The sequence below is a fragment of the Trichechus manatus genome, unplaced genomic scaffold, assembly GCF_000243295.1.
Source record: "Trichechus manatus latirostris isolate Lorelei unplaced genomic scaffold, TriManLat1.0 scaffold00054, whole genome shotgun sequence".
In the NCBI taxonomy this organism is placed as follows: Eukaryota; Metazoa; Chordata; class Mammalia; order Sirenia; family Trichechidae; genus Trichechus; species Trichechus manatus.
In genome coordinates this window covers 15,771,693-15,788,146 of record NW_004443990.1, presented here as the reverse complement: position 1 = coordinate 15,788,146, position 16,454 = coordinate 15,771,693, and the positions used below count along the sequence as shown (strand labels likewise).

The window sequence follows — 16,454 nt, the reverse complement described above, 5'->3', positions numbered from 1 at the left end:
GTCTTTTTATTTGCTTATTGACCATTTTGAAGGAGCCCTGGTGGCACAATGGTTAAGCACTCATCTGCTAACCGAAAGGTCGGCCGTTCGAACCCACCATTAGCTCCACCAGCAGTAGAAAAGACCTGGCAATCTGCTCCCATAAAGATTACAACCTAGGAAGCCCTATAGGGCAATTTTACTGTGTCCTGTAGCGTCACTATGAGTCAGAGTTAACTTGACGGCACAAAACAACAATTGGCTGTTTGTATTCTTCGTTGGTGAAATGCCTATTCAAGTCTTTTGCCCATTTTTTGATTGAGTTGTCTTTTTGTTATTGAATTGTATGAGTTCTTTATATATTCTCGGATATTAAATCATTATCAGATATATGATTCAAAAATATTTTTTCCCATTTGCAGCAGAGTTTTTTTTAATGGTAGAAATAAAGAAGGGAAGATACTTCTGGGACTATAAACCAGAAAAAAAAAAAAAAAATTGCCTTTGAGTCATTTGTGACTCATAGTGACCCTGTAGAACAGGGTTTCCAAGGCTGAAATCTTTACGGAAGCAGACTGCCACATCTTTCTCCTGCAGAGCAGCTTGTGGGTTCAAACTGCCGACCTTTTGGTTAGAAGCTGAATGCTTAACCACTGTGCCACCAGGGCTTCTCTCTGGGACTATAAAAAAAGCAAAACCTGTTGTGCCATGGAGTTGATTCTGACTTACAGTTGCCCTATAGGACAGAGTAGAACTGCCCCGGAGGGTTTCCAAGGAGCAGCTGGTGGATTTGAACTGCCAACCTTTTAGTTAGCAGCCAAGCTCTTTAACCACTACGCTGCCAGGGCTCTGGGACTATACCCTGTTGCAATTGAGTCAATTCTGACTCATAGTGACCCTATAGGACAGAGTAGAACTGCCCCATAAGGTTTCCAAGGAGCAGCTGGTAGATTCAAACTGCCCACCTTTTGGTTAGCAGCCTGAGTTCTTAACTACTGCACTGCCAGGGCTCCTCTGGGGCTATAGAGGCCACTTTTTGTTTAATTATTTGCTGTCCAGATACTACTTAGCAGCTAAACTAAAACATCCATCTATCCCTTACACATGCCTGAGTGTCCTGTGTCCTTTCCAAAAGTCTTCATCCTTCTGAGTGATGCAGATCCCTTTTCACGCCCTCTCCCCCATTTCTTAGCACTTGTGAAGCTATGTGTAGTAAAAACTAATAATCTCAGCATTGGAGAGAATTTTGAAAAGAAACGATGATTTACTTTCAGTCGTAAGATAACTGTGAAAGACTGTCCTTCCTACCTGAGTGTTCTTATTTAACCGATACTCCAGTAGTCCCTTTCTACCATCCTTGGGGAAAATAACTGCCACCCAAGTTATCAGTTCTGACTTGTAGCATATCTTATAAAATATAGGCCAAATATCTAAAGATTTGTGGATATTCCTACATTAATTGTTTTTCATGAAACTATCTTTTCATTCAAAGAGGTAGGACAAAGTCCTCTGGGTGGGAGTTACAAAGGGACAGATTTCAAAAACAAAAGAATTTGGAACAGGGCTGTCCAAAGATAAAGACTGAAGATGACTAGATGTGTTTATGCTTAGAGTGGGTGAGTTCTTACAGAACAGGTTCAAGTAGCCGATGAGTTCTCAATCTTAAAATTCTGTTATTTGATGATTATCGGGGGGGCAGGATAGAAATGTAGTTAGGAATGAGGTAAGACCTATGATTTTATTTGAAAATGTACCTAAAATAAACTTTTTTGTTTCTTTCAGATAACAGATAGCACGTTAATCCAACTTTCTATACACTGTCCTCGTCTTCAAGTATTGGTGAGTTTGACTTTCAAAGTATTATGTGTTTGTTGAATTTAATCAAAACTGTAGTTTGTTATAGTTAGCTCTTACTTTCTTCTTAGTGTCTGGCTACAATTTTGGGAAGGGACTTTTCTCCAAATTGTTGACTTAAAGAGGACCAAGGGAGGACCTGAGTGAAGAGGGAAACTGAGATAGGAATTAGAAAAGTTCAATGTTTTCTATACTAATGCTTGGAGACTGAAAACTGATATGGAGAGTATGAGTTCCCCCTCCCTCATGAAATACATCCCAACCTGAATGATGCATAAGTTCCTAGAGACCGAGGGCGTGAGATGGCCCACAATACAATTTGCTTCACCTTGGAACCAAGTATTCCTATAAAACAAAACCAACGAAGGCTTCAGTAAAGGGAATTCTGTTTTCTGCTCCTTCCAGTGACACTACTGGAAGGCATTTTCATCAGCTATTCTGTATCCAGACTTTTTCATGAGTTTGTTGGTACCATACTATACAAAATGAGGTCAAGCATTCTGAGTTTCACATGAAGGAACCAAAGATTTAAGGGAAATTGATGAAATAGGACTAGAAGAGATGACCACACCTAGTAGCTATAAGAATTGTCCTCAGTCAATGAACTGTGTAGACATGCCCCTGCACCAGGGATTCAGTACTTAACCCAAATTCCAGAAAATTTTATGTAGGGAAAGTTTGAGCCCCACTAGTTCCTTTAGAAGGAGCCTTGGCAGTGCAGGGGTTACACGCTTGGCTGCTAACCGAAAGGTCGGCGGTTTGAACCCACCAGCGGCTCTGTCTTATAGGGTTGCTGTGAGTCAGAATTGACTCAAAGACACACAACAACAGCAGTACTATATAAAAGAAAAATGTTGGTTTTTATTTTGCTATAATTTATAATTTTTAAGGCTTACTTGTTTATGAACTATCTCACAGTCATTACTTGAATTCGCAAAAAATAGTCGGAATCACACACAGAAAAAGTCCATCATTGACTGCCAAAAGCAGAACCCCAGAACTCTAGTTTGCCTTTTTTTTCCCCCATCAAATGGATCTAGTGATGGCTCCATATTCATCAAAATCAAACCAGAAAGGTCTGTCTTCTGATTTTACACGGACCTCTGGCTAGAGGAATGCCATGAGATATTTCAGCATCCTTCCTTGCTCTGTTTGGCTGCAGAGTCTGTCTCACTGTGAGCTGATCACAGACGATGGAATTCGTCACCTGGGAAATGGGGCCTGTGCCCATGACCAGCTGGAAGTGATAGAGCTAGACAACTGCCCACTAATCACGGATGCATCCCTGGAGCACTTGAAGAGCTGTCACAGCCTCGAGCGGATAGAACTCTATGACTGCCAGCAAATCACACGGGCCGGAATCAAGAGACTCAGGGTAAAGATGGCTGCATCACTCTCCAGCTCTGGTGTTCTCAGCACCTTTTTTAAATTTTTTTGTTTCTTTCTTTTTTTCCAGATTTAGAGTCCTGGGATTTTTATGTTTACTTAAGACATTTAGCCAGGAGAAAAAAAAAATGGGTAGCAGACCTAAAGGTAGATGGTTTTTAGCTGTGGTTCAGATGGAAATTTAGTAGGAAAATACCCACTCAAGGGAAGAAAAGTAGGTCTCCTTCCAGCAGACTCTGATAATGTCCAGGGCTTAATAACATCCCCAAGTCAAAAAAAGCACATGCCAAGAAAGAAAGAAGTAACATAAAATATTTGGTTAAGTGGGATTTAAGAATTTAATTTGTATTTCCTTTTACATCAAATCAAACCCTTTTCCTGGGGTTCTTTTTTTTTTTAAGACAGCAAATGGATCATTTAGACTTCAGCTTTGTTTTTTTTCCCATCCTCCATACTGGAGAGATTCATGCTCAGCGAAAAGGGTTGTAAAAGGCTGGATGGCTCTATATGTTAGATCATTCAGTTCAACAGACGTTTACTGGAGCATCTGCTTAACACTTGCTGTGGGGAAGGCACTGTGCTTAGTTAGGCCCATCCCACCAATCTCTGAAAAATCCACTATGCTCATATGACCCCAGAGTACATAAAGGAGCACGAGACCTCATCTTGAATTCCAGTTGGCCTCAGTTCCTCCTCTTACCTCATATTTCTTCCACGCCAAAAGAGAAGAGCCACAGGTCAACCGGAGCCTCTTATATATGGCCTGCTTACACTAGGGTTCCTGGACCTGCCTGGCTATAAAGAATCTCTTCCATCTCTGAATTCCTAGGAGTCTTTATTTGTTCTTCAAGTCACTTAGCACTTTTCCACTTTTTATATGCATGTGTAGACTATAAACTCCCTAAGAGCAGGATCCTCATCTTGACCATCTTTGTACCACTCTTATTTACAACTAGCACAGTGCCTTGAATATGGTAGGTATTCAGAAACTATTTATGTAGTAAAACTATAAGCATGTTATTAAAAGAAAATAATGAGTTTTTTTAAATAGAAAAAGCATTGTCCACAATGACTTGGAAGAAGATAAGCTTTCATACTTTCTTTCAAGTTGTGTCTTTATCCTCTGTAAATCCCTTTGGGATAGGTATGATATTTACCCCCAGTTTTATAATTATGGAAGCAGGTATCAAACAAAGTTATGTGAGCTTGATTTGGTCATTTAGAACAACTTGGCATGTTGCAAAGTAGAATGCAGACCTCTCAACTCCCTGACCGTTGCCCAGCCTCTGCCCTGCTTTCATGTCTGTTCAGCCCTTCGGTGGATTTTCTGAAAAGCAACATTGCTCTTTCTGTTGAAGCCCTCTCTCTTAGTAATGTTTCTGTCTTGTTTCAGACCCATTTACCCAATATTAAAGTCCACGCCTACTTCGCACCTGTCACTCCACCCCCATCAGTAGGGGGCAGCAGACAGCGCTTCTGCAGATGCTGCATCATCCTATGACAATGGAGGTGGTCAGCCTTGGTGAACTGAGTATTTAATGACACTTCTAGAGTTACCGTGGAGTCTCTCCAGTGGAAGCGACCCCAGTGTTCTGGGCAAGAGTTACAAAGTGAGGGCAGTGTCCAGATCCCCAGAACCACATCTACATACACATACATGCCCTCACCCCCTTCCACTCTAGCTTTGTGACCATGGGACTGAAGTCTGTGCTGGTTTATTTATCAAGTGGATTGGTAAAACTTAACCATTCCTGTTGGACACGCCCAGAAGAAAATCATAGGCCAAGGTAGACGGAAGGGGGCATTCCAGCAAATCCAGTGTTACTGCTACTGCAGTTTGTTTATTTTGTTGAGAGGTTTCTTTGGGGATTTTGGAACAATAGCTGCAGTCCTCCAGGGTCAAGGAAAGCATGGAAAAACAAGATATGAGGTATCCAGGGACCAGAAAGAAAATTTATTTGCATCTTAGAAATGGCAGCCATCCACTGGAAAATGACTGCAGAGCTTCTGCGCTTCATTGTTTCCATGCCAACATGCTAAGCATGCTCACAAAGAAGGCTCATCCATTCCTTCTGTATTTTAATATTTGGCCCAGAGGTTTCCTGAATGGTTGCATTGAAATCACTGTGGTCCAAATGTGATTACTTATTCACTCAAATTGTCACTCTCTAGTACACTAGTGCACCTGTCTTCCATTCTCTGTTCCCTCTCCTGCACTCTTGCTCAGTCTTTCACCTCTTCAGTCTGCTTACTCACACTCAGTTGTTACTCTTTTGCTGTTGTTGTGTTTACAGTTGGCATTTTGGATGACTAGTTGGGGTTACCAGACTTTTTAAAAGAGACATATTCAGTAAATATTTTTTTAATTCTAAATTTTACCACTAGGGGACCCTGCCTGAATCTTTGCCAGTCTAAAAGGAAACTAACAAAAGCAAGAAAAACTATGAGAAGAAATTGAGCTAAAACTATTTTGATGAAAACAAACTTTACGTTTTGGTTTCTATTATATCTTGTAATATATGATATACACATGATATGCCCATTATTCCCCTCTGCACATTTTTTCCTTCCGTCAAACTCCACTAACAATAAGGAAAGAGAGAAATACATTATTAGTAAAGAGTGCAATAGTAAGTCCCAAAACTCAGCCTGACAGCCTCCACCACCCAAGCTCAGACGTTAACTTTTTTGTTCACTGAAATCTAGGTGTGATCAGTGGCATCTCTGACCTGTGTCTGTGAGGTTAGATTTTTGCTTTAGCAGGAATACTGCTAGAGGAGCTGTGCAGTCGAGCCTATCCATTTCTGTCCCCCCTCCTCCCCGCCCCCCGTTTCAGCTCATCAGGGATGCAGAAATGGCCCTGTAACAACTGGGCAACTGTATTTCAGTATCAACGGTATCATATCTAATGTTTGATCCTCAAGAGACCAGAAGCTTTTCAGAACCTGTCAGCCATAGCTCTCTTCTGCTCCATACTTCCCTGATTGAAATACAAGGGTAGCCAGGTGAAGACATTGGGGCAGCTGTGACAGAGCATTGAGATGAAGCAGAGGTTCATTGTTCTGTCCACCTGGTCGCCTGGGCACCAGAGCTGAGGGCAGAGTATTCGATGCCCATGGCTCAATCCAAGAAGTCTCCCCACAAAAAAAAATCACAGATAGTGAGGGAAATATAATGAGTTTCTAAAGCACAAGAAATAGATTTTTAAAGCCTGAGGTTAGAAACCCTGTGTGATTTTTAATAGAATAATTGGGGTGGGGAGGCTTTTAAGACGTTAATGTGCAGTCCACCGTGCTCTTTGATGCTTGCCCATGGATCATCTTCATGATCTGGGCTGTTAACGGGTTTGTTTTAGTGCGTCATGTCCTGGTCCTACCAGGGAAGCTCAAATTAATTTTTTTTTCCCCCTTTTCCTTTTCCTTCTTCTCAAATTACCTTGTAAGGAATACACTTTTTAAAGTAAAACTCACTCATTTTGGCTATAGCTCACACATACAAATACACACACACACTGACATTTTCAGATGTAGTTGATAATATTCAGATCCCTAGGTCACTCGTTCAGACAAAACTAAAATAGTCAGGGGCTGTCTGCTCTAAAGATTTTTTTTTTAGTGACTGAAAAAACCGACCATAAAACCCTGATTGATTAGTGAGTAGATTTGAGTTGCATGTTTGTTAAGGCTATTAAGATACTTCTTTACTTAAAAGAAAAAAGAAGTTTAAAATATCCTGTTCACCAGTACATAAAGGGTCTTAGAAATCCTGTTTCTCTACTCAAAAGGTGTACCCACATGCAGGTTCATGTGGACTTGCCCGGGTGATCCCTGCTGTTGAGGCAAAGTCCAGCCTGTCAGGGCCAAGGACAGATCCAAGTGAGAGAGAGAGGCCCTGGGTTGTGTAGCACTGGCTTGTATGTAGTCAGGCAGGAGCCTTATTCTTTTCTCAAGAAAACTTCAAGCCCATCAAGCTTGGAAGGAAATGTGTCTTGTATGCCAATCTGTACCCTACGCCAGCTGATAAATGTGCTAAGACTTTGAGAACATGGTAAATTTTGGTCAGATGGAAAGCGTCCTGAACATAATGCTTCCTGTCTCAACATCTGGAATACTTAAGGCTTAACAGGTATAGAAAAAGTTCTCCTTAGGGATGGTATATTGGTACATTTGTCTGGTTCCATAGCCCCTCCAGAATATGCCTTCTATAATGAAAAAACATAATGTGAATTAAGAGAAGAGATTTGGATAAATAAGAAGGTACCCTCAAAGCTATGTACCCTCAAAGCTATTTCCATAAACCTGCAGATGGCCAGGAGGAATTATTACTGTGTCTCTGGAGAAATTTTTTGAACATATAGATTCTCTCTTTTCTAAGCAGCCTTTTCCCCCAGTCTCATCCACTACATGTTCCACCAAGCATCATTTGCTGCAGTGGTCTTTGTTACATCCTCTTCCATTGGCCCCATCAAGGTGATTCCAGCTTTTTTTTTGCACTGATTTCTCCTGTTTCCTTCCCACATCCATCCTCTCCTCTACTGAAAGCCTCCATCTCACTCCCAATGATGCTGCTGATTTATTCTCATCTCTCTCCAGTGTAGCTTCCTTTTTGGGTCCTTGTCCTGATCCAGGCAGACTGTCCTGGGCAGCTTTGAATTAAGTCACTTTCGGGTGGCTTGGGCCATTTTTTCATTGAGTGGTCTTTGATGCTTGTTTATTGAGTTTGAAATCAAACTGTTGGCTATGACAAGGGGATCTGGCTTCAGCCTTTTTTCCAATATTTGGAATATGAAAGCGCATTGTGTTTTTATTTATATGAAAATTTTTTTTCTCCTCCTGTTCTGCTCTGGATATAAAAGGATTTCTTAAATGGTTTTTGTAAATTTTCACATCCATTTACGGTACTTGATTTAGCAGAGACACAAGTCAGAAATTTTACATATTTCTTGTATCGTACATTTTAGAGGGAAAGCTTTATTATGTGCTTTCCAAAGTGTTTGAACAGTTCGGTGTAGCTATGATACTGCAGAAGCCAAGTTCTTCCACTTCTTCTAATGCCTTGTAAAATGCATTGTTACTCGTTTGATAGACCACTGCCATGGCAGGACTACACAAACTATGCGATGGAACCTGTCCTGGTTTGAAGTTGTTAGGAGGTGTGAAAGTGTTGCTGGAAAGAAGAGAGTGGTTTCCTGCCTGTCTGTGTGGGCAGTGTACCCTTAGGTGACCACGTCATTTGTAGAAAAGGAACACTTGTGGATCATGGTTCACGCGTGGCTGTTTAATGTTTATTGTGCTGAAAATCACAGACTGCTCATGCCAGTTGCCACAAGTAAAAGGAGGTATTTAAAGAAAATTGGTCTAATCTGTTTTCCCCTCCTTGTGTACATGATTTAAGGGTAGGTATCCCTGTTTTGCATCCTGGCTGACAGACTCTTCCAGTGATATGCTTACTCTGGGATTCTAAAACATTTTATAAAAAGATTGCCTCTATCTGCCCGCCAGTTCTAGGATCTTTAATCGCCTCAAACACAGGCAATGTTTATTAGCTAGGTCTTTGCAAAGAGATGTAGGATGTTTAGTTGGTGGTCTTGAGGCAGACCTCCCTCTTCCTCACTTTCCCAATGATCTTGGACCAAACAACTCCAAAGCAATAGGAGAGTGAAGGGAAATACAGAGTCCCAGCTGCTCCTTGCCTTTATTCTCTTTATTTCTATCATAAATTTTAATTGTAAGGTTGGAAAATGCAGAAAGCTGTATAAGAGCATGTGAATAGGGTACGATTAACCCAGGTAATTTGGGGATAAAATTTGGTTGTGATTGCTATATCCAAAAGCCCAAACTTAACATCTTTATTCTCCAGCAGAGAACATGGGCTACTTAAGCACCATCTGCTCTAACCTTATCCTCTCACTTAAGAGAGACTTTCTACCTGCCCAGAAACTACCATATGAGGCAAGCGAGTTTTCAGCATGAAGGTCTTCTGCAGCTTCCCTCTCAAGGTGGCCCCTATTTTGTCTGTTTTTATTCGTATGAACATTGGTTCCACTTTGAAGCATTTGATCCTTAGGAAAGTTAGTAAGCAGCCTCTTAGCTGAGTCTGAGTGAATCTTTGGAGCCCAAGAGAGTTACACTTAATTCTCAGTAGAAAAAAAAAATTGTTGGACAAGCTCACATGGGATATTGATAAGAAAATTCCATACATGTACTTCTTCCATCTTGCCTCATGTGGTTTTAAATAAACGCTTGGTAGAGTTTGGTTCACAGCTGTTGAGTCTCAGTGCTTCCTTGGCCAGAGTAGTCTACTGTCCTTTTAGGAAGAGGAACCAGGAGTACTCAAAACTTAATCAATTTGACCTTTCTATTTTACATGTTTTCCAGGGTCTTGTTTTGAAGAATTAGGGTAGGGAAATGGTAGATGAGGTTCAAAGTAAAGGAGATAACCAGTTATAGAACTGAGATGTTTTGCCTCAGGTACAAGCATCTATCCTGAATATATAGATACAACTGCCTCTCACGTGGGTACATTTACTTTCTTCTTCATGTGATAAACTCCATGCCCTTCTTACTGGCAAGGACTACAGTGGTTCCAGAGAGGACTTCTACTTTTCACACACCTAATCAGTGTCAACCAGATGGGGATTGGCACCACTGAAAGGATCACCAGTGCTTCCCAGCTGCCTCCGGGGGTGGTGGTTTTGATACCAGGGCAAGAGCAGATGGGCAATAAATGAGAATCCCACCCTGAGAAGAGAGATGTCCAGACACATACGTTTTCTTTTCTGTTCATGCCCTAAGAGCGTAGAGAAATCTTTAATGTCTTTTTTGCTAGTGGAAGAAGAAAATTTTGTCCCACTAAGTTTCTCTTGTCGTTGTCTCTTACTACTTACACCTGTTATTTTAAATCTTCACCACACTGCCGCTCACATATACATATGTGTTTCTTACCTTAGCCTAACTCTTTTCAGCCTTTGAAGTCATTATTCTGGTTTTTTGTTTTTTTTTTTTTTTTTTTTGTAAATGACACTAGAGAATGAGAACCTAAAGTTTTCAAAAATCCTAACTTGAAAAAGAGTCTCTAACTGGCATGGTTTGATTAATTACTTTTTTCCCCCTAAAGACTTGATTTTCTTTCCTAGTGTTATATAATAGATCTGTAATAAGCAAAACCTTTGCTGCTGCTTTCCTGGGTTTACATCAATTTTTTTTTCCTTCCCTTAAGAATAATTTCTTATTTGTGCTTCTCTGATGACTGTTAATTTCTAATAAGTGCAGGAAGAGGTGAGTCTGAGATCTCTTCTCTTACTCCCCTCCTCACCCCACCCGCAAATTACATACTAACCTCTAACTTCTAGAGCCTGTTGGCACATGTACAAGATCCATGGGACGTGGCTTATCAGAAGCTACTAGTCTTCTTTCTCACTATGCTGTGGCTCTTGGAGCTGGCTTCTGAGGATCTGTGACTACCCACTCCAGAGGGTTACTGTAGCAGAAAAGAGGCCTTCTTAATTTTGCCTATCTCCATTCCTGTTTTCTGACTTGGCCCTTCAGATGCTGCCCACTCTCACCACCTCCTTTTTCCTCCCAGGAATTGTTTCCAAGTAACCTGCCACGTGCATTTCCCACTTGCTCTGCTCTCCTTTTCCCACCTTCCAGTGACCCTGAGAGCACAGACCTGAGAAACTTGGCCTGTGCAGAACTCAGAGAACTGTGAGGACTGCCCCTGTCTGTCAGACTCTGCTTGAGGACAGAGATGGATGGGTAAATGGTGCTGTTGGAGAAATTTTTTTATCTTCAAACCAGGCTCTGTTTCATCCCTGAACTCTTGCCCCAAGCCCACTCCCCTGAGGAGGATAAAATGCAGAAGAAGGTGGTTAGCCAGCAGGATCTGATCCCAAACATCCCTGTCTTTGGCCTAAGCCTTCCCCAGCTATTGGGCTCACCCTGGAGTGCTTCAGTGTGGGAGCTGCTGCTTGCTTGTTTCTCCACCAGGCCTACTCCAGAGCTTAGCCAGTCCCTGGGGCTGACATAGTTCCCTACATGGTGACTTAACACCAGGTTCCATCAGCTGTCCAAGTGACTGTGTTTCCACCCAATTATTTGGCTCTTGAGCGGGGGTGGTTATTTAAAATAAAATCCAAGGTGGCAGTAGAGGATTTCTTTTGCTTTAAAATCTTTGGACTAAAAAAGAAAGAAAAATGTTTTTATATATAAATATATGAATTGTTATGTAACTGTTATTGTTTCCTGTATGTTCTAATTTTGTTTTATGATGTAATTAAAGGAAATAAGCTGTGAAGACTTTTCATTTCGCTACGGAAATAGCCTGACTTGGAGCTGTGAGTCTTCATTTCCTTGAACCCTAGAACTACAAAGACTCCTGAGGCTGAATGAAGGGGCTTCTTTCAGGCATCATCACACCCTAGTCTTTATTTAATACCCTGAACTCCATTTATCCCTAAGAAAAAGAGAAGACATAATTATGTTATAAATCAGAGTTTCTAAAAACTTTTGCCTTAATTGATTTTTCAACCCAAGTCCCTTATCTCTGTGCAGAACATTGCCCTTACCTTGACTAGGAGAGGGTCAAGATGGGGGAGTGTAACGGTTAAACACCAAGTTCCTGTTCAAATCTTGCTATGCCATTTATCTCCGGTATGACCACAGCCAATTAACCCGTTTCAGTCTTCATTGGTAAAATGGGGATAACAGTACCTACTTTATAGAGTTGTGAGGATTAAATGAGATAATAGTGGCACATAGTAAACACTCATAGTGTTAGCTGGGTTTTAGTCCCTTTATTTCAATAAATATTCCAGTCTGTGCTAGAGGTGCCTAGTGCTGAGAGATACAAAGGTAAATGCAGTGAGGTTCCTAACCATTTTGTGGAGTAGAGCCAAATTAGCAACCTAAATTTAAGTCTCAAAGTATCTATCCTCCCTCTGGGAGCCTTGGAATCATAAGCCTTTCTTGACATCCACCCATTCTGCATAAGGTAGAGACCTAGGCTGGATTAGTCATCTGAGGCCAACACCACCCTCCAGGGAATGCAAGCAGTTATCTGCTCTGTTGTCCATATGAACTGAGGCAACCCTGGACTGTTGTGGAAGGCACTTTGTAGGTCTTTGAACTTCAAAGGATAAGCAGGCTTCCCCTTCTTCCATCTGTTAACTCAGCCGGTGTTTAGAGCCTTCCTCCTTCCTGCCCTCTCCTAGCGAGAGACCACTTGGTTTAAGACTAACCAAAGATAATTAGTAAATAATAACTGAGTAACTGAGGTAAATAATAAGTAAATAATTATGCAGGTATTTTTAAGAGGTCCCCTTGGCCCATCTTCCACTCCATGCATATGGGTTTTCACTGTACAGTTCTTTCAACTTTTCTGTATGTCTGAAATTTTTCGTAGTGAAATTTTCGGGGAGGAGGATGAGAAAAAATAAGGAACAGATTAAGATACAGCCCAATACGATTTATCTTTTTTAAAAGGACTTATTTAATATGAAGTTGATTTATCTATATGAAAAAAGACTAGATCGCTACCTCACAACATATACAAATCAGTTTCAGATGGATTACAGACCTAAAAGTGAAAAGCAAGACTAAAATTTAAACTTTAAAAAATATGCCTAGGAAATTAGGGATGGATTTCTTAAAACCTAAAAATAAAATATTAATATTAATAAATTCAATTAGATTTTAAAGTAATAAAAAGACAGCCCTATAGCCTTATTGCTATGAGCATAGCTACAGTATTGTATAGGCTTTAGTAATAGTTTTTGCCCAGACTGTTTGAAAAACAGAACAGGTTTCTTCCCTCGTCCCAGATCCCACCCTTTGCTCAATCTGTAGTTTAAGAAGAAGACATTTCTTCTTCGGGAAAGTACAACACATTGAAAATATATGCCTTTTAAAAATTAACTTTAAAAAAAAGTGGTAAATAAAGTTTTAAGTAAGAATTAGAATACAGTGTCCAGTATAGTCAACACTGCCCGTGGCAAAAGCTCTTTCTCCATGTTGCCAGGATTTTGGGGTTTTGTTTTTTTTTTTTGCCCCATTAGCTTGGTCAGCTCAGTAGAATGGGCAGGGGAGTCTGTCCAGGGTTCCAACGACCACTGCTGCTAAGTCGAAAGAAAACTGAGCCTGGATGCTGCTGGTCAGTCAGCTGAGGGTCTTAACAAAGCTTCTGTTGAGCACAGCCTCAGAGGGCCAGGCGTCAGTCTCCTTTTGTGGAAGGGCTTCCCTAGGCCTATGTCAGAACCAAGTAGTAGCCATCTGGATTCTGCACTGGAAACAGTAAAAAAGGGCACCACTGGGATGAGGCAGGCTCTGCAACTACCACTCTTCCCACAAGCCTCCAACAGCCTGGAATGCATCCAACGCACCCAAGTGTTCTTCCAGCCCCACTTCAAATCCACCTCTTTAGGAAGCCTTCCTGTATACTGGACCAGGCTGACCAGCTCTGGCAGAGCAGGAGGGAGATGAGGCAAACATCTGCATAACCAGACCACAAAAAGCTGGTCAGAGGTGCTCGTTGGAGGTGATGAGCAAGCACCTGCCTTCTACCCTGTATGATTGTTCGGGGATGGGGAGTGGAATGGGGGCCATACCTATCCCTCTAAGTAATAAACTTTTTCTGACGATAGAAACTGGGACATTTTTCTTCTCAGAAGAATGCATTTATTCAGTCACATTTTTCCTGTGCTCTACATGTCTCTTAGCTCTGTGAACTATGTCCCTCTGCCACAGAACTGGCACTCAGCAGATGTTTACCAGTTGGTTGGGACACAGCCTCCACCTTCACACCTTGAAGAAACCTTTTAATCTCATTTAGAAGACAGAAAATAAGCATAATCTTTTCACCCTTCTAGGGCCAGCCAGCCACACTCCACCCCCTCTAACACCCCTACCTTTCTTCACCACAGCCACAAAGTATGATTCATCCTTAAGATTCTGGACCACCTACAAGGGAGAAAGGGTCGTGGGCTTGATAAAGGAGGGAAAAATCACAAAACCAAGCAAAATAAACTAGGACAGGGAAAAGGATGTTGGGCCTGAAGAGAGACCTATTGTAATTCTGCAGTGGAGAAGTGAGCAAAGCCTCCGTGGGGCCTTGGGGCAGGAAAGCACCCTTTACCTGGTCGCTGAGGAGAATGAGGATGCCCCCAGGGCCCTGGTGAAAGAGGCGGTGGATCTGATTGGCTGGGAGGGCCAGGAGCTCTGCCAGCTTCCCCATAAGCTCTATGGCGCTGAGTTCATCCAGAGAGATTTCTTGATAAAAGCCTAGGGGTGTGGGCAGCACAGAGGCAGGGGTCAATGGGGGGGGGGAGGACCCATAGGGATGCCAGGAGGACAGTCATTCATAGAGGAAGGAGGGGAACAAATGATGGGAGTGGGAGGCAACATTAAAGAAGGAAAAAGGCTTATGGATGCACCTAGTCTTCACCTGTCATTCCTCACCTTTGAGGAAGCCTCAGATTGAGGGGAGAAAGCCCCTGACTTCAGGGAGCCCCCAGTATGTAGAGGCCATGGAACACCTACATAAAAATAACTGAAACCCAGGTACAATAATAGATGATGTACTAACCCCACATACTAACGGAACGACAAAATCAGATAGGGATGACGGAATAGAAGACGGCGGGATAAACCCAGGGAGACATCCTGGAAAGAGGACTAATCGGGTCTTGGGAGGCGGGGGAATGCCAAGGAGGGCATCCTAGGTCCCAAGGATAGTGGGGCATCACCCTTTCCCCAGAAGTTTCACGTAGCCACACTTGAGTTTCTCATCTTTGGAGAAGAGAGGTCAGAACCTCACCTGAGTCGGAGTTCTTAGAAACCTCGTTCTCTTGCCTAGAGGCCTCTTGAGCCACATACAAAGTCAGGCGATGACGGATGGGCCTGGGCCAGGAAAACAGTCTATGTATCAGCCCTTCATTCCTGAACTCGATTGTACTTCTAGCCCCTATCCCTGGGACAGTCCCTGGCTTCCTCCCAGGTTACTAGGGAGGGAGATCACCAAGCATTTCTTAGGCACTTAATGAATGTTGGACCTGGAGGTAGAAAAGATGAGAAAAACCTATTCTCTACCCCCCGTAAATTGAGTGAGGTAGATGGAATAGCCACAGGAAGGAGGGGGCCACAGGAGCCTGACTTCAGCCTGGCCTTGCCAGCCTTGCTTTGCGACCTCAGGCAGGTCACTGTTCTTGGCCTGAGCTGCTTCCTCCGGAAGAGGGAGTGTGACTAAGTGGTCTTTAAGGTGTCTTGTGATCTGATCATTCTGTGCAACATTCCTGCTAGCCGAGTTAGTAAGGGCCACTACAGTGGAAAGAGGACCTGCTTGGCAGTGCCCAGCACCTGGCTCTAAGAGTATTGAAAAGACGAATTCCATCAGCAGCTCCACAGATCTGGATAAGGTCCTGGCGGGTAAGCTTCAGCAGATCAGTGCCTGCAGAGTCAGACAGGGCCAGATTGAGGGAAGGCCTGGGATCAAGGGTGGGAGGCAGGGAACACAGGCCAACATGAGTCTACAAAGAGCCCTAGTGTTACACCTAGACATAGAAGTTAGATTTGGATCCAAATCCCAGCTCTGCCTGTTGTTAGCTGTGTGTCCTTGTGCAAATTATTTAACCTCTGTAGGCCCTTTCCTCAAGGGACAGTGTATAAATTATATGGGGTAATACATGAGGAGAGAGCCTGGCATAGTGCCTGGCAACTTGTAGTCCTCAAAAAAGGTTAGTTGAAGGGCGCACAGCAAGCCAAGACAGAGACAGGCTTCCTGCCTCAGTGTCCCACCCTCGGTCCCCTACAGGTTTGGCCTACCCGGCAAACCCCAACCTCACCAGTGAAGTTGGCCAGCATCCGACAGTAGCTGGAGAACCGGTGCCGATGCAACCACTGCTGTGTCTCTGGGACGGAGGCTCCAGGATTCAGATCCTGAGGCATAAAGAGGGCCGTTCAGGCAACGCCTCGGACACTTCCCTCAGGCAGCCCACAGACTGAGAACAAGGGGGAGGAGAAAAACAGCCCATGCCCGAAATACTAAACAGGTAATAGATAAGTGGTATCTTGGGTGAAGGGTGAGACAGTACACAATACAGGAGAAACTAGCACAACTTGTACAAGGAAAGGTCATGGAAGCACCATAGACACATCCAAACTCCCTGAGGGACTGAATTGCTGGGCGGAGGGCTCTGGGGACCATGGTCTCGGGGAACATCTAGCTCAGTTGGCATAACACAG

At 42.8% G+C, this 16,454-nt stretch overlaps 2 protein-coding genes across 5 annotated transcripts in view; one reads left to right on the top strand and one right to left on the bottom strand.

Annotated features, from left to right (window-relative positions):
* Positions 1-13,226, top strand: part of FBXL20 (F-box and leucine rich repeat protein 20) — a 103,712-nt gene extending 90,486 nt beyond the window's left edge. For 2 of the 4 annotated variants that reach the window (XM_004378023.2, XM_023732810.1), the window contains exons 13-15: positions 1,762-1,818; positions 2,996-3,208; positions 4,613-10,239. In XM_004378023.2, coding sequence (XP_004378080.2) covers positions 1,762-1,818; positions 2,996-3,208; positions 4,613-4,720 — 378 coding nt within the window. In that variant the 3' untranslated portion in view covers positions 4,721-10,239. Of the gene's footprint in view, positions 1-1,761; positions 1,819-2,995; positions 3,209-4,612; positions 10,240-11,499 lie in introns of those variants that run through there. The other 2 variants (XR_002824367.1, XM_023732811.1) reach the window with 2 other exon arrangements.
* A 1,390-nt stretch (positions 13,227-14,616) lies between these two features.
* Positions 14,617-16,454, bottom strand: part of LOC101356808 (transcription factor CP2-like protein 1) — an 8,913-nt gene continuing 7,075 nt past the window's right edge. The window contains exons 10-12 of the mRNA XM_023732843.1: positions 16,055-16,148; positions 15,570-15,660; positions 14,617-15,113 (exon numbers count right to left, since the gene is read on the bottom strand). Coding sequence (XP_023588611.1) covers positions 14,999-15,113; positions 15,570-15,660; positions 16,055-16,148 — 300 coding nt within the window. The 3' untranslated portion in view covers positions 14,617-14,998. The remainder of the gene's footprint in view (positions 15,114-15,569; positions 15,661-16,054; positions 16,149-16,454) is intronic.